At 39.5% G+C, this 24,950-nt stretch overlaps 1 protein-coding gene across 5 annotated transcripts in view; it reads right to left on the bottom strand.

Moving 5' to 3' along the window:
* RSPO3 (R-spondin 3) overlaps positions 1-24,950 on the bottom strand; it is a 63,555-nt gene that overhangs the window by 29,125 nt on the left and 9,480 nt on the right. For 2 of the 5 annotated variants that reach the window (XM_064508956.1, XM_064508954.1), the window contains exon 2: positions 37-81. The exons of the other annotated variants lie outside the window; for them this stretch is intronic. In XM_064508956.1, the coding sequence (XP_064365026.1) occupies positions 37-81 (45 nt within the window). The remainder of the gene's footprint in view (positions 1-36; positions 82-24,950) is intronic. 5 annotated transcript variants of the gene reach the window in all.

Genomic DNA, 24,950 nt, shown 5'->3' with positions numbered 1-24,950 from the left:
ATATTTTGCATCTTTCAGTATTTTAGAAGTTCTTACCTACTTTTGTTTCATTCCTGGTTGTATTCTTAATAGGAGTTGGATCTGAAAAATAATTAAGCATCAAGTATCTCCCATCCCTGAAAATCTGGACTCTTTTCATATAGAAAACCCAGGCATTTTTGTAAGCTTCAGCTTTCATCTCTCAACCTGAGATGTGACTATATTCTATAGCCAAGAGAAATCCAGCCCTCATTTACATTTGTAAATCCCATTGTCTTCCTATTCTGCCTTCTCCCTGGGCCAGTGAAATTTTTGTAAGTATGGCTTGTACCATACTGTCACTGCCTATTTGAGTGTTTCGATTTTTTTTTTTTAATCTGCAGACACTACTAAATACTTCACGTACATAATGAACTTCCTTTTGTCAGTGCTCCTCTATGGATCCCTTGGAGGTAGCCTAGAAGCCCCTGTGCATCTGTAGCTTACAAGTTCAAAACCACCACTCTGGTAGTGGGAGACATCTGGATCTCTTTCTGCTAGCTCAGGGAGTTTGTCAGGGAAATTCAGGAATATTTCTGTACTTTGTTCAATTACAGTTTTGGCAGAAGCGATATGGCCCAGGAAAGGGAAAAGAACTGAACATTCCTCTACTCTCTGAGGCTGCACCTACCTCTTATGACAGCTATTATAGATGATCGGTCCCACAGTCTGAGAAATCTCAAGGGGAGTTCAAATTCACTTTTCCTCTTTCATTAACAGAATGAGGAATCAGGGTTATTTGTCTCAGTAGGGCTGAACAGGTAGGAGAAAGAGCAAACTTTGGCCCTGCTCTCATTTTAGTGAGAATATAAAAACGCGATTCTCTTTCCCCACTGAGGCACTGACTTTGTAGAACAACCATAAGGAAAGTGCTTTTACCAGTAAGACACACTACTGCTATGAGAACAAACTGCATTTCTGCAGAGCTGGATGTTGCAGCCCAAAATCAGTTATCAAAGTAGTTTTTGCTAGACTCTCAAAGTACTGAATGGTTAAAAAGTACAGAACGCTTTTTCCCAGAAGATTCCAGAGAAACAGGGTATATTGCTTTTGAATTTAAAAACCTGAAAAATTGGCTCTCTTTTTAAAGAAGTAAATAAAAATGTCCTTGTCTCCCTCTCCCCTGTATTGTGGCTCTTGTAAGAGGCTGCTTTCAAAGGCAGGCACAGTAACATGATCTAAGAAGCTGACATTTAAAAACTATCCATGACTTTCCTTCATTAAGTCTGACACAGGGAAGAAAAAGCAGCTGAAGTACAAAATATTTGTCATCAAAGCTGCTATATAAAATATAGATGATCACTTTTGACAGGAAACATATTATGTGTGAGCACCTGTGACAGATCATTATGAACAGATTCTCTTGACAGAAAAAACATTACGTGCAACTGCTCTGAGGTCAAACTTTGTGTGTGAGCCCTTGAGACAGGGATACTTTATTACCAAGAGATGATAATTTCTGTATAGTTAAAATCCATTATATGGCCAATTTCCAGCTCCCTTTAACTCCAGAAGTATTAAATATAAAATAAAATATTCTTCTAGACATTTTCTCAATTTCTTCCTCATTTCTTGCACCCCAAATATATATCATACAAATAATGCAACAAAAAAGAAACATGTAGTCACAAAAGGAGAATCATATTGTTATTATTATGTAGCAACCAGTAAGTTAAAATATGCAAGTCAAGCTCCATTCAAAGGTTGATTTCATGCCATGTTATAACTCTACATGTGAAGCAAGGCAAGCTCTTATGCTTGGAAATGCAGAGAGCTGAAGTCTTTTTGAAGAGTCAATATTGACATTTTAAATCAAGAGCAACATTTTTTTATCATAAAAACCATTAAAGGTATCCTTTTTGATTTTTTTTCTATGGTGCCTGACATTTCTTTGAGCCCTGTATCTGTGTAATGAAACTGTGTTTCATTATGCTTGTTTTGAATGCTAGGGAGGCCATTATTCTGGGTCAGGCAAGAAGCAAAGCAGGAATTGCTCAGTGCTTCAGATGTTGGCATTGTTTGAAAACTCAGCGCTAGGTTTTGTCATTGAACCTGGGAGAAATGAAATGGTGGAAGGAAAATATTTGTGTATAGAAAATGAGCTGGCATGTTTGAAAAAAGGAATCTCCAAACTCCAGTCAAGGATCTCATTCTTGTTGCCTTGCAGCCTGCTCCCTCTCCGGTTCAGGTCCAGGCATGGGCGACTCGCTTGCCTGTTCCCACAAGGTAGAAAGCTGTGCAGGGCCAGCCCTGCCACAGAGGCCTAGTGAGGTCAGACAGGTTGGAGAAGGAAATGGGACAAACTTGGGCTATGAAACACATTTTTCCCATGGGGAAAGAACTGATCACTGTTGTGTACAGAACTGGCCCAATCATTTCTCTCCTGGTGCAGCAAGGAAAATGGACTAGTTGATGGAGCAGCAAAGAGAAGAGAACATGGGGATGGTGCCCTCAGTGCTGAGCTAAGTGTCAGGCTGCCTCTTGCTGCTCCTTTCTGTGATCCAGTGAGCCTCTTTATGCAGTTGTGGGGCATCCCCATCTTATGCTTTCCTACAGCCTAGTAGTTTGAGGTGTGCCTCCAAAAATGGGACCTAAGTTCTCTCCATGTTAGCAGAATAAGGAACTCATTCCTGAGTGAGCACTCCATCCATTCCACAGAGGTGCATGCACTGTTGGACGTTAAGAAATGCTTTGAAGTCTACAGGTGAATAAGTGCTTGGACAGCACAGACCACTCCTGTTAACCACAGGTTTTAGAAGTGATAACCAGGGCAGAGGGAGGTCCAGTGTCTTGGCAGAGGGGCAGGCACTGTGGCTTAGTGGGTTAGGCACTGGCTGGAGAACCAGGAGGTCAGGATTTTAGCATTGCAAAGAGGTCCAATAAATGCTCTCTCTTGTAACCACTTGGCCTTTAGGGCAATCTACTTCATTCTAAAGATAAAATAAAATAAAATGAAATACAAAAATTGTCCAAGACCCTCAGAACTGACCTTATGCTCTAGCATGAAGGTATGACCAGGCTGTTATGAGCAGTATGCACAGTTAGAGATGACCCTACCAGCAGCAAAGACTTCTGTTCTTCTATCTTCTTCTACTCACACACTCTTTGAATACAATGAAGTCTCTCAAGGATGGAAAATACAATAAAGCAATGGGTAAAGCATATGATGGAAGGACAAAGACTCACAGACAAGTTCTTCCTTTTTCACACAAGTATAACCCAACCCTGCTGACTTTAATCAGCTAAAAATGTATGCACGTACATCCTCTTGGCTGAATTTAGGTCTGGAATCTATCTCTATCTTTCATTTTATAAAACCTAAGCACTGAAGATCAGAGAAGACACTAAACTAATCTTGAACTAGTCTCTTTCCCTCTCTGACTTTAAGCCCTTTTTGCCTTTGAGACCTTTTTTGTGCATGCTGTTTGTTCAGATATTAGTTTTAAGCCTCATTAGCAAATGAAAACTCTGGGGATTTTCCTTTTTCAGAATATTTTCCAAAGCCTTACTATGGAAACAATGAGTCGTGATCTCCCAGTTAAAAATAGAAAGTTAAGGACAAGGAGTTGAATTTGAATCTGAACTTTCAATGGCAAAATGATAGGAGATTTTGATGGCATGTAGCAAATAAATTCTAAAACTTTTGGCAATGAAATTTTGCTCTCAGTTTTACTTTACGTGTATTATAAATATACAGAATCAAAAAAAGAAGAAGAAAAATACATGAGGAATCCAGGTGGGAATATATTGTGACAGCCAGGGGAAAAGCTCTGAGTAAAAGAACTCACATATTCCTTCCCCACTTGCTGCAACTGAGGTGCGCTGTCTCAGCTAAAGAAGATCATTAATCTTTAACTACAAGATGTCCATTTAGAGGCTCACCCTTGAAATGGATGTGCTAGACAAATGAAATCTATCCCTCCTAGAGATCTGTTGTTAACTCCTGGTTTCTCGGACTTGCACGTTCTCACAGGAAATATTTTCACAGCAGAGTTACTTTGGAATTTAACCTCTCCTGGCTGGACTGTTCCTCAGTGCAAATCCAAGCTCTGTCTCTGCTTTACCTAATAAACTGCATCCACATTGGTACTAGTCCATGTGATGGGGGTGATTTGTGATGGGATACCCCATGGTTTCTACTGTCACTTTACCACTCTATGAATTAATCAGCAGCTTTTTCTCTCTCTTGCCTACTGTCAAGCAGCTGCCTGTGGCATTGGTCTGAAAACAATACTCCATGTAAAGCAGAGCTACTCTTAATCATGTGGACCATCTTTAGGCAAAAGCAAACAGCATTTGGCAGGGAGCTCTTCTAATGAGAAAGTCATTAAGGAATTCAGTTTGCAAACCACAGCGTATTTCCTCATACTCTTTCTTGGACAGCATTTCTCTGTGTGGAAATGCATGAAAAATGGAACAGACAATTGTGGGACTAAAGCACCAAACCTATGTGTAGGTAACATACAATGCATAACAAGGAAAAAGACAAGAAAGTGCAGCCCAGGAATGGTGGAACAGCACTGGAGGAGTAGGTACACATGGGTTTGATTAGTTTGTATTATCACTGCTAAATAGATTGCCAGTTTGGGCTGAGATGAAACCTGAGTTCAGTCTTACAGGTTGAGCTATGCTTGATAGCTTGGCCTTAAATCACCCACAGAGAGACAAGAGGTTTGATGTGTTGCGATGGGGTAGCAGCTGGGGTCTGCAGGGAAGACAGGCCCATACACAGCAAATGCTACATTTCATTGGCCATAAGTTTTCTGGGATACAACACAACCAGTCATGATATTTGAGGAATGTGGAATCTTCATCTAGCCTCTGCTGGATTTACACTAGACGAGGAGGCCTTTGAAAGGAGAGACAGCCGCAAAAGGAGCAAACGAGAAAATCAGTCTAAAAATCAATTGTTAACAGTATAATGTCTCCTCTTCTTCCTTGTGATTCACTAATACTTTTAAGATTTCTTTCTAAGAGGATGGGATCTCCTCCAGAGATTTGTTTGACGTCAATTTTACTTCAGAGTATTGTTGCCTTCCGTGGTACAAATATGTAACAAGGAAGATTCTCAAGTGTCCTGTGTTTTGAAAGAAAAAGATCGCAGAAGAACTGAACAAAATTTTCTCAAACATCTTCCTGGCTTGCCGAATATTTTCTCCCTCAAGAGACACTTCCCATCTGAGGAAAAAGAAACCAACCTGTTTTGTTCACCAAGTGTCAACACTTGTAAAGAGCAAAAGAAATATGCGTATGGGACTGTCCCACAGTCTTGGGAAGTATCTATAAGCATTTTGTAGTGGTATCCAGTATCTACAAGCAAGGAGGCCCATTACAAATGGCCAAGATATCACTGCGGGATGCCTCAGCATATTAAACACATGCCTGGCAAAGTGATCCTGATAATTAAGTATATTGGCTACCAGAACACATTCCCCCTGAATATGGGTAGAAGGAGCATCAACAGACTGAAAAATCTCACCAGGGGTGCAGAGTTTAATGCAGTCTCCTAGCATCTTCAGCACAACAGAGATCAGCCACAGGAACCACAAATGGCTCCTTCTCATTCCAGAGTGTTTTGTAAATAAGCTGAAAAATTCTTTTCATGGAGAGAGAAGGGAAATCAATTTTTTTTCCCCCACGTTATTATGGGGCACCACCAAAGGTCAGGGATCCAGGAAGATTAGCCAGTACAGGGACCAAACAAAATTCCTGAGGCAAGTTACATTAAGCAACCTTACAACTAGGGGTAACGCTAAGACCAGCTAACGTAATACTTTCTCTCATCAAGTTCTAAATCCTATAAGCAAGTATAGCTAATACTTTTAGAGATGACTGTAGTTGTTTCCAGGTGCCCAGCTTTCAAGACTGTACATGATGAATCTTCTCTAAGAATGAGAAACTGGATTATGTTATTATCTAGATAGGATGATCTGTAATAGAAGGGGATGATCTATAAAGAATAGTAATAAGAGACAACTAATAGTTGTACAACCAAGGTGTCCTGACACCTGCCAGACTCAGCTACTTGCAAAGAAAGCATCTGTTCTTAGATGAAAAAAAAGGAGTAGAAATGTGAGTTTTGGAAAGAGATTATATTTAGTGCATGTATATTTAGACAGTATTTTAATAGTCTAATTCCAGAAGATGTTACCATGAAGATCCCCTGTTGATTTTACACTATTCTTATGTGCACAAAACCTTAAAAACAAAGTTGCCATATGTCACCATGACCCTCCCATCCCTTTTCTACAAGATGCATATTTTTATCAAGTAAAAATCATATCTATATATTGCATGTGCTCATTCTCAGAAATATACAGTCATATTTTCTGTTTGATACTAACATTCCATCTAACATTAATGTGTTTCTAAGAAAGATCACTGATCTTAGGTGTAGTGGTGGCAACAGAATCTGTCCCCCTCATTTACTTTTCCTGTTTCGATACTTTGTCGTACGGGAGACTTTTTTGTTGCGTATTGCACAGATGCTCATATACTTCCAGGCTGTATAAGGATCATTCAGCTCATACTGTCAACATTACACAACTACAGTAGCATTTGCAAGTTTCCCGTTTCCCACAGGGTCTTTTGAGACCAGCATTTTTCTCTCAAAGTTTTGTTTCAGAAACCACAGAAAGAACAGCAGGATGTAACAGATTTTACTTTCCATGCTGGGGACTAGGGAGAAGGGTTTAGACAGCAAGAGCCTGTAATCCCATGTTAAAGTTATGATTTTCTACTACCATGTTTACAGCATTAAAAAATTAATAAGCCAGACAGCAAGCCAGCCCATTGCCTTGGCTGTACTCAGAAGATGTGCCTTCAGTCAATTACTTAATATCCTCTCAATTCTGTATATTTTCCTAAGTGGCATTGATCAAAAGTTTGCACTGAATGAAATATATTTTTCTGTTTAATGGTTAAATTCATACCATACTGAAACTAACGGAAAGCCGCGAAGTATATTGTTTTCAGTGGAATAATTCTGGATTGATGCCTGCAAACATTGATTCAGAACCTGTCTCTCTAAATTCAAGTCCCACATCAAGATTTGAACCCTGACTATAGATACTAACAAGTATCATACTGCTAAAAGTTCACTGAAAATTAGATTTCTACAATTTGTCACAAGGAGAAACTCTGATCTCCATTTTTTTCTGGAGGAAAAAGGGTAAATTCTCCAGGCTGACCTGACAATCCATCTGTCAGTGAAACAAGATAGTGCCCAAGGTTCCATGTTAATAATGAAAATACTTGGTATATTGACTGCTTCTCTGCTGTAGCACTGCATAATGATACATATGATATCAACACCCGACAAACAATGACCCAAATATGTTCACCTTTTCCTCACTCTACTGGGATGTGTCCAAGTTTAAAAAAATGTCAAAGGCTTTTGAGTGCAAAGCATGAACAGTAGGATATGAAATCAAATTCAACTGATGGAAAACACACAAGAGACTCCACCACCAGTCAACTCAGACTCACTGACTAAAGTCCTGGCCCACTGAAGTCAGTGTCAAAACACCTATTAATATGGGGGGTGGTGGTGGGGTGGTGTGAGGATTTCACTCATTTGCTAATCAACAACTCTAGGGTAGCCCATGGTTTTGAGCATGGTTATCTGATTTTTAAAGGTTCATGTGGTTAGATAGCTTGTTTTCATTGGGATTAAGTTGTAGGATGGGTGAGATTTAACTAGGCATCTGATTCCTGGGGAACGGAGTCAGTTCAACAGCTCTGAATGTCTGGCTCTTCTCGTGAAGTAAATATGAACAGCACGTAGTTAGGGCTTGTTTCATCATCCTTTATGCATTCTGCCCTCCCTTTGAAGTCTGAGCCATTCCCTCCCAATCGCCTTCACTGCCTCACACGCTGATCCACATGAAAGAAATTTAGCACTCACACCAAGCATCATTCACTACCCTAAAACCATAATACATCTAACATCACTGCATTGAGACACAACAGACAGCTTACGGTCACACTAAAACCATACTAGGAAATATTTGGGCTGAATTATTGGGGTGCTGATAATGAAATCAAAGCTATAGTCCATTTTGTGTTTAAGCAGGGATACAATTCAGTTTTTGCAGATAATTTGAGTGTACCACCACTTCTCCAAGGATTTGCATGCCAATCTGCTCAGTTGGTTGCAATTTAAAATGAATTAAAACACTTTTTTTCCTAAAAAAAAGGAAGTAACTCTGTAAAAGTGTGTTTTTATCTCCAAACCAATTAACAGCATAATGCTGACCCATCAAACTTTCCAGATAGTTAAAAATAATTGAAAACTTATGCATAGACTATATTTGAAAATATAAATGGCACTATGTTATTAATGAGTGTTACCTCTAATTGTTACAGAGAACATGGGCAAGATCAGGTCAGCAGCACAAGTAAACCTTAAGCAGGGCCACGATGACCTCAGAGGTCAATAAGCCTATCCATCACAGTGTCTCCTTGAAGGCTAATTTGCATGCAGTGATTTTATTGGATGCAGTTGGTGATGCAAAGAGCTCTGGACCCATGTTACAAAATGGTGGTGTGACTACCAGGACACCCCCAAGACTGCTGTGGCAGCTCAGGCTCAAACCAGGTCCCTCCTGCCCACTGCTCCTTAGATGAAGCCCCTGGATCAATAACCTCAGCTGCAAATTACAGCTGAAAGCTGCCTCTCTACTTAAGCTTCTTGATGAGGCCCTGGAGGTGATGGGTAGCAACTGTGAGTTCAATTTAGTTGTTCAAATGGCTCTGAATGTTTTGCTCTGCTCTGATGTCTGCCCATAAGGATTAACTGTATAGCAGATCATGGGAATTTTTCTACAAGGATTTTCAAAGCTGGGATTCACTTAAAAGTATCCTAAGAAGCAAAAGTTATGACATATTCCATAAAGGATTAAAAGATAAGCTATTTTGTTCTGTTGGAAATGTTTGGTTTTAGCTTAATCTTTTAGATCATTTATATTACATAAATGGAAGACAAAAATGAAGCAGTCAAGATGACAAAATAATTTAGAGTGAAATCTCAAATAAAATCAGTCAAAATGTTAGAAATTCATTTAGTATTATGAAAAAATTTCTTTTTTATTTTCTTCTGAAACAAAATACTGTCAAAGTTTTTTTTACCAAATACTTCTATTTTTACAGAGTGATACATTCTAATGTAATTTTGTTCTATCATGATTCTCCAAGTGGCTTTAATTGGAAATAATAATAGTAACTTAAAAGTGATTTATCTATTTACAAAATATAGCAGAAGGTGGAATCGTCAGATATAGCATTTTAATTTAAAAGAGAAAGGAAATTCTAAAGTAAAGAAAATTGAACTGAGGTTACCTATTGACAGTACTAGGTTAAAAAAAATAATAAAAGTATGTTATAATTATATATAAAACTAAGAATTGAATATATAGGAAATTTAGGGTTAATATTATGAGTCTTGTAAAATATTTCACAGTAAGACTTGCAAAGTTAAAGGTTTTTGAAACTACTTTAATGTTTTTCTACAACAGGAAAAAAGTATGAAAAACCTTATTTGTCTTTAAAATCAGTTTAATCTAAACTGAAGACAAAAATATTTGAGAAGGTTAATGATTAATGGTTAGTCTATGAATCTTTGGGGGGATGACTTTTTTGATATATTATTTAATATTGCTGATAACACATCAGATATGATCTTTGATACTTTTCATGTGCAATTGAATGAGTGTAGGGGTCACTTTATTTTGGCTGAATAACACCAGTGTCCTGGTAAGATGTGTTTAACCGTACACTGTTCAGGTAAGCACAAATTTCTGGCACACCTCTTCCTACCCAACACCCGTCATGATGAAATGATCCATTTGCTGTTTCATGGCATGAGATAGCTGCTTTTTTCAGGTGTTGGATGCCTTAGTCAGCTTGCAAAATAAACTTGGGGCTTTACAACAGCGCTCTGTTGAAGAACATTTTTCTAATAACTACAGTATTGAAGATGACTTTTTTTCATGCTGTACAATAATTAAGATGATACAGAATAAATGATAGAATCTATTACTGCAAGCAGAACCATATCTAATATCAGTTATACCAACAATTAGTTAGACTCTGGTGAAAACCAAACATCCCCCAGATATTAGAAAAACATGAAATCACAGCAGTTATTTTTAAAGCATCCAATATGACAAATATTTGGCAGCTGTACTGGTGGCTAGTGGCTTGCGGCACCACGTTGGGCTGCCATGAGACAGGGCTCGGATATGAAATAACCGCAACAACACCACTCTAGATGCTGGGCTGCTGCAGAAAACTTGTGATAAAAAAATGACACATCTGAATGCCAAAAAGGAATAAGTGAAAGGAAAGGTTGAACTATGCCCTGGGACGAAAACGTCCCTCTTGCCTGACTCCGTGGCTTCGTGGAGCTGCGTGGAGCAAGTCATGCAACTTGCTCTCAGAGAGAGGTAGCAGTTCCCTGCAACTGCATTCTGATGGCAAAAGCGAGCAGATTTGTAGAAATAGGTGATTCTGTCCCAGAGCAGAGCGATGGACCAAGTTATTAACCTGTAATCTTCAGACCACCAGAAGTCTGCATAACATTAGAAAGTGGAAAAAATGATTGCAATGGTGTCAATTCCCTGCCCCCTAACACAAACACGTACACATTCCAATACATATAAGAGAGCAAGCAGTCTGGAAGAAAATAAAAGCAGTGGGTGAACTTCCAACGCTGGGCTAAGTTTGTCTTTCCCTGTATTTGAAAAGCCTTCTAGCAGTACCACAGACCTGTGCATTTTTTTTGGTGAAACTTAGGGGTTCTTGCATTTGAAGGTTGATGAATTTGCCTGCTTATGGTCCCTTCCAGCAACATTTTGTTTTCTAGTATGGAAAGTTAAAAGTATTAGCACCAACATTTTTAAACTGGGGCCTCCAGTGAGACAGCTAATCCCTCGCTTGATTCCTAAATAAATAACCTGATTTTCAGAGTGCCTGAGGAAGATGCAAGTGGTCGGAGGTCTGAAAATGCAGCTATTTAGTTAGGAGTCTAATCAAAGGATTGTTGATTCAATTCTAGAGCCAAACTTAAATGTTTTGGCCTTGTCATCTTTGGGCTTCAATTTCTTCAGCTGCAAAAGAGAAATGATACTTATCTCATAGCATTGTTGAGGTGTTTAATTCATGGATGTTTACAATATGTTTTCAGTTTTGGCTGAAATTTCTGGCTTCCTATTTTGCAAACGCAAGCCTTCATATGTGATTCTGTTCTTGGCACTACGCTCAACCTTGCTTTATATGGGATTCTCTCATATACATCAGATTATTATGAACACAACTTCTGAATCATGAGTGCAAGTGTGGTAACAATTTATTCTAGTCACTCGTACATTTCCGTGCACAGATTTCAAAGGCGGATTGAGGCAAGCTGAAAAGACAGTTCTTTTAACTTTCTGATTTCTGCTCTGTGACTGAAGAGATTAGATTATTGGAAAACATGCTATTAGCGCTGGCTTGCAGCCAAAGGGTCTGCTATGCATTCTGCAAGGGATGCTGTACTTGCTGTAAATTAAGGAAAAGAGCTGGGTAAGTTACTCCAGCAAGGAATGTTCCCATTGGGAATTGTGCACAGCAAACTAGAAATGTGGCTGGTGAGTAAAGAGCAATGGGGAGAAGAAAAATAACAGAAAAGGTCAGAAATTTCAGGGAAATAAAAGGCCCTTTTTACCCTCTATACTGAGCACCAAGTTAACAAGCTTTAATGTTTGTTGATCCCTTTTATGCTACTTTCTGCACATGCAGACCCAATTAAAAAACCCCCAAACAATTACCATCTAAGCCTGTGCTTAAATTCCTCCTTATTCAAAAAAGTACATCAGCATATGGTTACCTTCACACATGTGTTACAGACTCCTTGACTTCAATTATACTTAAATACCTGATTAAAATTAAGGACACATTCTTGAATAGAGTCTCTTGTGCTTAAAGCAGACATATATCTTCCTGAAGTAGGCAAAAGCCTAACTCCTAACATACTAACCCAAACTTTAAAAATTATGCCTTGAACTTCTCATCCTTTAACTAATCCAAAGATTAAACTATTTTTCTTTTTTTTTTAACTTTTCAATATTTTTAGGTAATTCTATAGCAAAGAAAGTTAACATCAAATATTTGTAACATAATGACTATGTTTTCATTGCGCTCCAAAAGCACAAACACATTACCCTTTCCTCCTTTTTTTAAAGATTAAAAAAAAAAATCTGTTCTCTAAGTCTGCAGAGAAAAGCATGGCTATTTGAATTCTAAAGGCTTATAAAATGGATTTGATACTACTTTAATTTATTAACTTTTTAAAATTAATGTCCATGCATCTTAAATCAGTGTCATTATAGCTGGGAGTCAGATTCCTACAGTGCTTAGCAATCCTGCTTCTTTCTGACTATATAGAAGATGCAACACAGGAGATAATTTCAGTGCTTTTTTAATATAAAGATTTTTGAATTTGAGATTATTAATTAATTTTATCAAGGGGCTACTAATAAATGTTCTGACAGGAATGAAGTTGGACTGCTTTGAGTTCAGTAAAAATAGAACTGGTGTCCTAGAAAAGGAGAGACTCAAAGCCCAATCATTGATCTCTAAAATATCTTTTTAAGCTAAAATGAGTTGTTTGCTATGTAGTACTTTCCATACCAACAACATATGTAACACTCCACATGGAAAAAAGCCAGTGCAGCAAAGATGCTCCCACACAAAATTAGAAAGGGGTGTTCAAATGGAAGCCAAATGAAAAGGAAGCTAAATGATCAGGGAAACTGATTACAGTATTTTTTACTTACATGTGAAATAGAGGATAAATATAATTATTGCAACCATATTGTGATTTCAGGCATCCTTAAAAACCCTGAGAACATGATATAATAACTTATATCACAGAACACTCCGTGATGTAAGTAAATGCTTCTTAAGGATCTCTTAGGTGAATGCAGTGGCTCCTTAGCAGCACATGTCTGGGGAAGATAGGGAACACAGTGCCTATTTGCTAACTACTGTAGCTAGGCTGAAGTGAGAAATTTGGAAAACCTGTAAGGCAGAAATTGTGGCTCTTGCCGTGAAGGTCAGCTATTGTTGGTCACTGCAGTGTCCATGCTGAAGCAATAGTTCAGTCCTAGGATTTCAGAAGGGTTAATGAATCAGCTCACCACTGTTTTCTTTTTCTGAAGATCTCTTCCCTAAGCTTTGAATTACCTTGATGCTACATAGTGCATGAGAACTGCAGGTGACAGGTGGGGCAGAGCTATTATGGACCATGCGTTGGGATGTCTGCATCCAGCCTGGTCTGGATGAGCTTCATTTACACCAGAACCAGTTACTTGTTCACAATAAAAGAAAAAACACTATGGTAGATCCAACCCTATTCCAGTTCTTCCTTCTGTTATAAGTAAGGAACAGCTCTAATAAAGTTTAACATCAGAACAGTTATACAGGTGTAGAAAAGGCATGAGATTAAGATTAAAGCTTCAGTCAAGGCTGGTTTTACAGAGAAAAAAAGCACTGTAAAAACTGTATCTAGCTTAGTAGAGTGTTTTCTGCAAAACTAGCTTTGGCCTGAGGCAAATTCTAGAACACTTCTTCCTCTAGGCAATAAAAAATTCAGTGTCTATTTAATTGTCCCACCCCAAAATGTCTGATGCTATAAAACTATGTGGTATTGGAAATACAGATACAATGGATCAATGGCTGGAAATGGGAACTGATGAGTCTCAGCTGCATTATCCAAGATAAATTTCAGATAGCCTTGGTAGTTAATCATTGCAATAGTCTCAGGGGAATCAGTATAATCTCAATCACATGTGTGCTTCCAAAAACAGGTCAGACATCTTTCTAGAAGTATGCTATAGTTTAACTGTAAATTATTGTGCTTGATCAAGGAACCAGTGCGTGGGTCCTACAAACTTTGCTAGGCACATGGTCATAACCAGCTCTTAATGGGTCCTCTGGCTTTAAAGCCTAGAGGATCTATCAGATATCAGAGTCCATGATATGCTGCAGATGCTGTAAGCAACAGTGTTGGTGCTGTCTTCTCAGGTGCATAATTCTAATTATCTGACAGCATCTTCAGATATCCCTCACTGATTTATCTCTGGTGTGTGGCCATACATACTGGTGAGTTAGTGGTTTGCTAACATTTTGCCTTAAGATAGCATCAGCAATATTGTAGTTTTCTTACTCACAGTGAGTTGTATTATGCTCATCAATCTGATTTTGAGGACATAAAAAAAGAGAGAGAATGAAATAATTGTGGATAAAAGCAAATAAAAATGCCATACTTCTAATATAAGTTGATGATCCAATATTTTCTTTGTGACTTGAGAACTACTTGCTTCACAGGAGTTTTCGGAAATAAAATAAACTTCAGTTTCCTTAAAACAAACTCCACATTGTTGCCTTATGAACAAAATTGGATTTTTCTGTCTCATAGGGTTTCAATGTAGCATATCTGCTGGATGAGGCATCAGTGTAAGCAAACAGATGGTGGGAAACTTGTTGATTTTACCACAATATATTTGTGCAGGATAGAGAAGGGGAGAATCTCAAAAAAGTATCCTTTTGATTTCACATAATTTTATCTTGCTGTCTCTTAGGCACTTGTCTAAAGCAGTTTGACATTCTTATGAAAGTACTGGCAAAACAAAAGAAAATTAACAGTACCTTTTCATTTTTTAAAGCCTAAACATTTATTTAAAATTCTTCAACAGTATGGTCTCTTCCTTAGTTTGTTTATTCTTTGTATCAGAGAAATTTAAGAAAGCAGTAATAAATTAGTATCTTAAAGAGGATGTAAAAAAGGAATGCTGGTTCACGTGAAAATGGAATGAAATGGTGAAATATGTCTCTTTCAAAAAGCAAAAGGAATAACAAGCTAAGTTATTCACTTCTCCCATCTTTTCTGAACTACAGCATGCTTTCATCTTTTTTTCTTCTAACTAGCACCTCTGAGTGTTTGAGGTGCTGTCTTATGTGGAATTTGGAGACCTTTTCACCTTAAACAGCACATCCCTGTAGCCAGTATAGCTGTGAGCAAAAGAAGAACAAATATCACTGTTGCAGCCTCACATTACACTCGTTTCCATCAGGCTGGGGCTACTGCTCTGAAAATGTAGGGCTGGATTCACCCTCTTGCTGATGCTGGTGCAGTCCTTCACATCTGGGCTAAACAGCTGTAAAGCACTTCTGTTCTCAGTCAGCACTTTCACACCTACATTGCATGCTCTTTGTGCTGTAACGGACCATATGGCAATGGAATAGCAAATTTTAAGAAATGCTTGTTTTTATCATGATTGTAACATTGTAGGATAAGCAGGAATGGCCCACAACATCACAGACATGAGGGGACATGATATGCCAGCAGTCCCCCTAAAATGATGTATAATTGAAATGATGTATAGCTCTCTGCTACCCTTGATGTTCAAGCATGGATCCAGAGAAGGAATTAGGAGCTCTGGAGGCTCAGTTCACTCTCAGCTACATCAGACCACCTCTGCAAGATGCCTGTCCAATACTTAAAAATTAAGATGCCTGCTCTTAGGGACCCATGCTGGGATTGATCTCCCTTGTAGGCACCAAAGCCTTGGACACTCACAACTGACCTAGCTGTCTAGGCTCCTCAAGAGCCACCAGGGATCTCACTGTTTTTGTCTCTCCTACGGATGGAGAGAGGGAGAGGTCCTCTGGGCTTGGTGGCAACAAATAGACACTTCTAGGGCTCAGTCCACCTGAATTGTTTTAAACTTCTGCCTAGGGAAGAGATGGCCCAGGAATTGTCAGTTTATCTCCAACAAATAGCTCAGTTGCTGGTGTTTTGTTTATGCTTTCAATGTCTGTAGTCAAAGGTCGGAGTCTTTCATCCCATATATAGGGACATATTATTTATTTGGGTCAAATGTCTCAGTCCTATAAAAATCAGGAGAACCCTGCCAATTTATCTAGTGAAGGTTTTGTGCCTTGACTATGTAAGAGGTATGATCACCTGGGCTGCCACAGGATTTGTAAGTGATCTGTGTGTCTCCAAATTAGATTACTGTTGTTGGTTAGTCTTAGAAAAAAAGTTCTCTGACACAGTTTCCCTTTTTGAAAAAGAATGGCAATGTCCTCTTGCAAATCTGTCAAGAGATTAAGATGGAAAATGAACTGATATTTGTATGGGCTTTGAAAAGTATGTTCTTGTTGCTGCTTCTTATTGTTACCATTATAAGCAGAACATTTACAAACTGCTGGCACTAGTGAAGATGTTTGTGTTACTAAGCTCAGTCCCTCAATTAATTTGACTATGCTGTTAAAAATCTTGCTGTCTGTAATTACAAGAAACGTTCTGGCTCTTCTTGGCCCAGCAGCATCAACACATGTCGTAAAAGAATCTATTTCTTTAAATAGAAATTAAAAAAGAATGCACCGAAAATCAGATCAGCAGTCTCTTAGGGGAGTTTGGTGCAGAAAAACTTCAGTTGCTCTCAGCTATCCAAGCCCACTCACTAGCTTAGAAACACTCCTTATTAATGTTCCTGTTCTTTGAAGAGACAGTCTGCCCTTCTGTAGCTTTTCCAGAGCATGGACATCTCTTCTGCCTGACTCCCTGAACCTCCCATTTATGCACATATGGAGGTACAGAAGAAAATAACTCATCTTACATCCTACCTGACATTTGTGATCACTGCCATTGCCAAGATGCTCAAAACTTCTCCCTCACTCTTCTCTCATATTCACTACTGGGTCTAGAGATGGAAGAGTGTAGACACCTACAAGCCTATAAACAATTTCAGAGAGACCAAAGCTTGAAGAAGACTTCATGGCTTTCTTTCTCCTGCTTTTGCACATGAATAATGTGATGCAAGGCTAGATGTCCCACCAAGACTCAGCCTGTAGCTGTCATTCCCGGACACATGGCTAGTAACTTAGTAACTTTAGCCAAACCTCACAAAGAGCCCTGGCTCAGCAGCACCTTGAAGAAGGCACCTCAGCCCACTGGAGCCAGGCATATCACCATGGCTGCAGTACCGTGCTTCGAGGCCAACTCAGGCTTGGGAATCATTCTGAGCAACATGTTACTTCATTTGTGCTGGTACTAGTCAACCTTGTGTAAAGAAAACTGGAGCAGACGTTACCCTCCTCTACTCCTCTTTGCTCATACCAGCCCAATATCTGAACTAGGGATGAAGGTGAGAATGACTTTTTTTGCAACTCTCCCTTTCTGTTTAACTTGCTGAGGCCTGCCTCAGGTGATGACAAGCATTGTTATCTTCCATTTGTCTTTGTCTGGGAATCCTGCAGCACCAAATGTTACCTTAACAAGTTTCATCTTTCTTCAGTGCTGTGACACTAAAGCCAGCGACTCCATAAGCCATAGCAATAAGTAATGGGAGCACCAGTCAGCATGTTCATACTCAGCAGCTTACACTTGCCTCTCCCAGTTATCCAGGTTTCTTTTCTTTATTTCATCAATAAATATCTAAATTGGCATACAGAAAAATAAATATCTAAACTGGCCATATGTTTGAAAAGTGACTATAAGACAAAAAGGAAAGGATGATCAACACAGATAACCACTTGAGACTCTCTAGAAATTTTTTTAAGAGAAGGACAGGAAAGTAGAAGAAAGCTGTCAGCTTTGAAAATTAGATATGTTGCTAGGAAGGCTGACTTATATGCACTGCTTTGAGTACCAGACATTACCACCCTGAGAAAACATCAGGAGTAGCCTGGATAATCCTCATGCCTTGTGCTTGCAGGACCTAATCTGTGCAAGGAGGGCCCTGGGGCCAAATCTTGTGATCCATTTTTCCTGTATTGGAACCAGCACTCCTTACTCACTGCAAACTGCCAATAAATAATATAATCACAATGAAAAAAATCTGTATAGCAAACCTGCCTTGGGATAGAAAATTTTGCTGTGGTACACAGATGCATAGACATATACCTGCTATTCACTGTGTTCCTAGAACATCATGTATTCTCTCAGCAACCAAGTTGGCTAGAGTGCAGATGTGCCTGTAGGTATTCGTTCATCTCAGCTTGCTGTAAATGCAGTCTTTTTTTCCTCAGAATTGAGTCCACTGTGAATTGGCTTCTGTCAGCATTACTTCTTAAGTAGCTGATTGTCGACCCAGGAAAACTATTTTTTCACCCTTTCATTACTACTAATATAACACTGCACAGTAAACATTTGAGATATTATATAGCCAGGAAAACTTTAGAATACAATAGAAGTTACTAATTCCAGCGTAGCAGTGCTTGTTTTTTCCCCTGTTACACATGACAGTAGAGCAAAGTGTTTTCTTGATACAAATACACTTTTTTTTGCAGGAGAGTGTTTGGAGGTTATTTTGGCAAACACCAGAAAGGCAAGAAAATCCAAATTGGGACTTGGAGTACTTTTTTTCAGCCACATATTACAGCTCGATATAGATCATATAAAATACACTGGTCAGGATACTTCCTTACCATTGTCTACTCATTGCTGTCTAGAAGATTTGCAAGCATGGTGCACACGTTACAGAATGCTGTCTCTGCACTGATTATTTATAATGATAACACACTGACTCTCAAGTTACACTGTGTTCTGACTGCTGCCTTCTGTCTTGTCTTTTCCTTCAAGCAGAGCAGAGGTAGACTTCATACGAGTCTGTACAGTGCCTATTGCTGCAAACATTAATAAGAGCTATCACTTAGGAGCAGTTACTTACTTACACTTTGTTTAATCTCTAATGGATTCTTCTAAATATTTACAGTAGAACAGTTGTGAGAACAAATGCTGGAAATTATTGGCATTTTCTCAGCAGCAAAAAAGGAAATAGAAAAGGGAAGAAAAGAAACCCACTCGTCGTTGAACTCTTCTACTGGCTTTTAATATGTGAGGGTCTGCATTTGGCAATGGGATGGTGCTGAGCAAGAGCACTTCCAGAGAGTCATTCTCACGCCAGGCTGGAGAACCACCATGGCTCTGCTTAGGCCTCATAAAGTTGCTTTTATTCTTGCTAATCTGGAGGGAAGTGGCTGTTTGTTTTGCAGACCCTGAAGTAAATAAACTATCTGAAAACACGGTGGCTTCCACAAGAAGCAGAGAAATGCCAAAGTGTTTGGGGTGTCTAGATAGGGCAAGGTGCTGTTTGCCCTCAGTTGCATTGCGGTTCTTGCCTGGGGAGTCTCTCAGTTGTCAGATGCAGCACCTGCAATGCCCCCGCCATCGCTGCTCCTGTGCACAGGCTGACTGAAGGCTATGGACCACGCCTGAGAACAAAGCTAAGCCTGTGAGGCTGACAGAAAGCTTTCAGTGGGTTTTTGCGTCTGCAGCCTCTGAAGTCACCTTGACTTTGATGCGGGAAATGTGTGTGAAGGAGGTGTGAAGGAGGAGCAAGATGCCTGGGCAGCGGTGAGCCGAGCTCGTGCCTCCTGGGAGGGACCCATGGGCCAGAGACAGCCGGCTGGCAGATCCCCCCAGCTGTCCAGCTGTGCTGGGCAAGTGGGGCCTTGGGAAGGGATAAGGAGAGGAAGGGAGACTGCATCACTGCTTCACAGCTGGCGGGAGTGTCAGCCGCACCGGAGGGGTACACGAGACAGGAGGCACTTGTGTGACTTTTCATAGCATAGCATGACACAGCAGGTCTGCACTTACACAAAAAGGTTTGTAGGTTCATGGTCTTGCTCTGGAAACACGCTCATTGATTTTAAAATGGGAGTTTTGCCTGAATACGGATCTACAAATTCATTGAGATATAGAAGTTTTCTGAAGTATTTACTATTGTAAAGGCCTGCCCTAATTTTGAGATGTGTCTCTGTATGTGTGCGTGTGTGTGCATGCATGCATGTGCGAGAGAGAGAGAAATCTCACTGCCTAAAACAGTTCTGCCAAGATAAACTTTGGAGCATTTTATAAATTAACTCTGCTCTATGTGTTTATTTTTCTTTTGGAGATTCTAAAAGGAGACTGTTCAACTCATCTTGTTAAGGGCAGCATATTTTTTTGAAGAGACAAAAAAAGTCAATACTCTACACTGGAAAGTATTTGCTATTTTTAAGCTAAAAGTATTCTTTCCTCTGACCTGGCATATTAGATAAGATTTATATTTCTGACCTGACATTAGGTAGTTAAGATTTATTCTTCTATATTAACTTTACTGAGCTTGCAAGCTATTCATTTACAGCATAGGGAATATATTTATGGCAGAAGCAAAGAAAGTTCACTGCAAAGTAGTAAAATATGTTATTAGAAGTGTCCCGTAGACTGATGAAAATTGTGAGTACCCTTGCAGCTGGCTCCCTTCTGGCTTTTTTTTCCTTCTTTGTTATTTCAACTTCAAAATTTGAATTTGAAGTCAGTTTCAATGGTAAATATCTTAAAAGAGTCCAGATGATTCTAATATATCTACATATATATATATATGTAGATAAGTATATGCTGTGATTGAGAGGTGCAGGGAAGGGGATAACAAGTGACTTGCATTCTCTCAGCGTTCTGCTGGCAATGACCCAGGCATAAGCAACATTGGACCTCATTCTCCTGCCAGTATAAATTAGGAGTAACTCCACTGAGGTATAAAGCTGGTGTGTGAGTGAGAGCTGAATCAGATCTATAGCTTTCCTATATCCAGAGGTGTGGGCCCAGGCAGTCTGTTAATGTCCAATTTACTTAAAAAGGAGAACCACAGATTATGATGGAAACCTGGAAGCACTTCAAGCCTCTATAGTCAGAAAGCTGGAAAGTTACAGGCCTCCTATTGAAATCAGTGACAAAACCTCACATTAACTTCAACAGGAACAGAATCAGGCCCTAAAAATGGCTGAAAGCCAAAGAACTAGATGGCTCAAGAAACAGGTAATAGAAGCTGATGACTTGCACCAATAAATCACCAATGCAAACCTGGCCCTGCTTGGTTTAAACTCAAAATTGCTTTCATCTGATGTTTGTTTGAAGCTGTCCACATTGTAAAACCTTCTAGAAGAACTGGCAGTCTTGATAGCTGTCTTAGCAAGAGGCCAACGGCTGGATAGAGTATGGTATCTCCACTATCCCCACATCATCGGAGGGAGTCCATTTTAAAGAGAAGCAAGAAACACTGGCCTGCCTATAGAGAGAGCAATGCTTGGGTTGTGTTGTTAACTAGAGGTTTTCTATTTCGGAAACTGTCAGACTAACTCTATAAATCCACTCAGAATGAATATATGGGGGGGGGTACTACTCCATAGCAAGCCAAGAGGAGAAGTTATTTCCACTTGTAGACCTTATTCAACTGCTGTCACAAGAGAGAACAGAGATGTGCAGAGCTTTGAGGAATTAAATGTGTCAGAGAACAGGCTTGGCATATGGACATTTAGGAGAGTCAGGCATTACAAAAGCTGGTCACTGCTAATAGAGTGCAACAGGCAGCGCTACACATTGCCGTTCTGCTGATAAACCAAGCTGCTAATCCCTCCTGCGACACTGTGCTGCTCTGCAGCGAAGAAGGAGGGTTTTGTAAGAGTACCACAAAGAACTGCACTGAGCTGAAGCCAGTTGTTCTGGCATCGAAGTGTTTTGTGGCACTCCCCAACAAAGTCATAGGGAAATGCAAACTGTTACAGAGACGACTTTCCCTCTTGCCCCCAACACAGATTTGCAATCAGTAAACTTTTTCTCCTAGTCCCTGAAAGGCTCTCCCTGCTTCTTGGAGAGCAGTAGACAAATGGGGTGAATATTTTGGTCTGTCTGGTTAACAGCCCTGGTTGTGTTTGGCATCAGCTGACGCATTCAGAATAGCTCACCACTTTCCAAGCTGCACCCTCTCTGCTCTTGGATCTGATAGACTTCAGGCCTATGAACTCTATTAAAGTATGCAAACCTTCTCAACTCCCTCCTTACTTCTACTAGGCTGGGGATGACAACTACTGCAAGGACTCACTTCTTTCTGTGTGCAAAGATTCATAGCTTGTTTTTACAATGCAGCTTTGTAAAGTGAAGAAGCCATTCACTGCTTCTTTTCTCACACCAGGAAACCCACTGTCATCATCAAGTCATCACACCACAGCTCAAGGGCATCAATTCTCTTTCCTCCATTTCTTGTCAAAGCCCAGGGCTCAGAACCATGAGTGGCAGTAACTCGTGGCTTGGCATCAAAAGAGAAAAGTCTGCTGAGAAGAAAACTTGCTTGTAGATACTAATAAGTATAAAATAACGTGGTAATTTTAAGGGAGTGTTTCTTCTGGGTGAGGCTAAGGCAGAACAGGAAGTGATAGGGTGATGAGACCATTTCAGAAAATGATTTAAAAAATTTGTATGACAAATGGCACATTATTGTATGCCCTAGCTAGCACTGTCACATTTTAATTCTGGTGTGTCTGCTCTGGATCACTATGTTCACTTGCTAGTTCTTGTTTCTGATAGGCTTGGGTTGGATCTAGACATATCATGGATAGTGATGGAGACATGGGCCATGACTGCATTTAATCAGACAGGCTAATGGAGTTGATCTAGAGTTCCTCTACCTCTTCTCACTCCAGAAAATGCAGCCCCTTGGGTCTGTCCCTGTGCTTACTTACTTAGCTAGGTTTGGTATATGTTCTTGTTCTTGTGAACCACTACTTGGAGAAAAAATGCCCAAGTTCAATATATATAAAAAGACAGGGAACAAGGAAGCTTGCTAATGGTAACCGAGGAGGTAGCAGAGACAGAGAAAGCTCATAACTGTGGTGTGCTGGGCAGGCTGAAAAAGTGTAGCAAGAGGAAAACAGTACAAGTATCCCTCCCACACTTTTAAATGGCAAATTGCAGCTGTTTTCTTACAAAAATGGTTGGAATACCCTCATGACTTTTACCAGCACCTCTTTAAAGGAAGTGCATTGCACTACTGCTCCTTTTATTGGTGAGAGAGAAGAAAAATCCCCCACCAACAATCATGCTTTTTTTTCTAATGGTCTGTATAAACATTTGGGCTGGATTCTGAGCACATGTAAATTTTATGCTGGCAAAGCTCTGTGAGTTATTTGCTTCCTGGCACAAGTGGTAACTAGAAGCAGAATCAGTCCCTTAACTTTTGCGAGATGTTTATTCTGCCTAAACCATCTCCTATTAAAAACAATGCCGAGACTCTAACTGAAAATCTCATGTTAATCTGGCATGTGCCTTGTGATCATGACATTTCTGTTCTCTAGTAAAAGACAGGAATATTAATACTTCCTGCTGTTCCCTCAGCACATGCAGTGATGCATGTACACAAATAAACACACATACACACCCCTCCAGTAACATTACTGGAAAGGCTCCTGGGTTATCATTTGGAAAAGTGAAGACTCTTCTTCCCTAGCATCACTGATTTCCCCAGCCCAGAGTCCGTCCTAAGTAAGATTATTTTTCTCCTCCATTGACTGAACTAAAAATTCCAGCCTAGTGATACACGTCTTATGAAAAGCGAGAAGGGTTTCATCTGTACGCAACCAAAAAGGTAAGGTTCCATATAACAGGAACCTTCTGATGTGGTTTTAAGCATCCCAGGCTCAACAAAGACAGAAGAGGGTTCCCTGCCAAAGCATCCCACAAAATAATTATTTAATTTAGATTTGATTAGAACTCTGCAGTTAATGATTTTTTTTCTTTGAGTTCAGTGACCAAGCAGATCATAAAGAGAGTGTGAGAAGAGGTGAAGTTTTCAGACAGACCAATAGATTTTGTTTGGCTTGAAAAAAACGTGCTTGTCTCTGGGTTTATCAGTAGCATTTTAACCTATTTTTATCTTTCAAAGTGAAAATACTTCCAGAACAAGTTAAAATTTTTAATTCTTGCTTGTGTGTATGTGCATTTGCACATATGTATGTATGTGACTGCATATATTTAGATGTAGATATGACAATGTGTAAGGGGGAAGGGAGAGAGAAAGAGATGACTAAATGTATGAGCACATATAAATATATTTTCCATCAAAGTTATGAATTTTGGTAATGCTTGCAAATGGTTGTAATCATTGACATCAATCCTGTATTTTTGGTAGGTGTACAATTTGCTGACACTTTTGTCAAGTACTGTGTATGCTTACGGTGAAAAAGATCTTTTCAGCAGATCATAGCCATACACTGTGTAAAGGAGTTTTTCCAGCTCTAGGACTCCAGCTGTAGGCTTATTTGATTCTAGGAGAAGAAATATATAAGCCAGAGAATTAGGAGTCAGTGAGTGGAAGATGCTTCTGAACAAGCTCTCTTATAGGCAGTTCTGCAGTTTCTGTGGCTGATCTCTTTTGGACGAAATGTGTTCAAGGCCTCTGCACACTCCTGAATAAAAAAAAGCACAGGCCCTTTTTGGTGCATACAACAGTAACCACAGACAGCTAGGGAACCAGGATTGAAGGCTCAGTCAGGAAGTTCCATAGATGAATAACTTATTTTTCAACAAATTATGCAAGGCTTCAGAAAGGGTTATGGATTGACTTTCATAATGCTCAGTGGTCTTTTAGTGGTAGCTATGGTTAGAATCTTCCTTTTTTACATAATCAATGAAGCATGGAAATGCAAGAGAAGACAACTCTTTTGATTAATCTATTTTATCTGGACTCAGCTGTGATTTACTGAGGAAGAAATGAACTTCCCTGCTCACTGGGAGGCTTGAGAAGGATGTTATTTCAGAAAGAAATGAATAGCAGCTTGTCCTCATCTTGAAAGGTTGCAGTCTGAAATTGTCTTTGTGGCCAGCTGGGTTCTCACAAATAGGAATAAGATCCCCCTCTCCTGCCACTCCACACTCAATACTTCTGACCACCATAAATCTCAAGAAGACTTGTGTTCATCAGGGCATCCAGCCCCAATATGAAGAAAAAGTTATAAAGGCAAGCCTATTTGAAATCTCCTCTGTAATTTTCATATCCATGAGGTGATCAAGTCCACTTTGACCTTTAAGAGACTGCACACCCATAATATATATCACCATTTGTTAGATTATT

This window comes from Dromaius novaehollandiae, chromosome 3, assembly GCF_036370855.1.
Source record: "Dromaius novaehollandiae isolate bDroNov1 chromosome 3, bDroNov1.hap1, whole genome shotgun sequence".
Classification (NCBI taxonomy): Eukaryota; Metazoa; Chordata; class Aves; order Casuariiformes; family Dromaiidae; genus Dromaius; species Dromaius novaehollandiae.
This window is presented reverse-complemented; position numbering and strand designations above follow the sequence as displayed.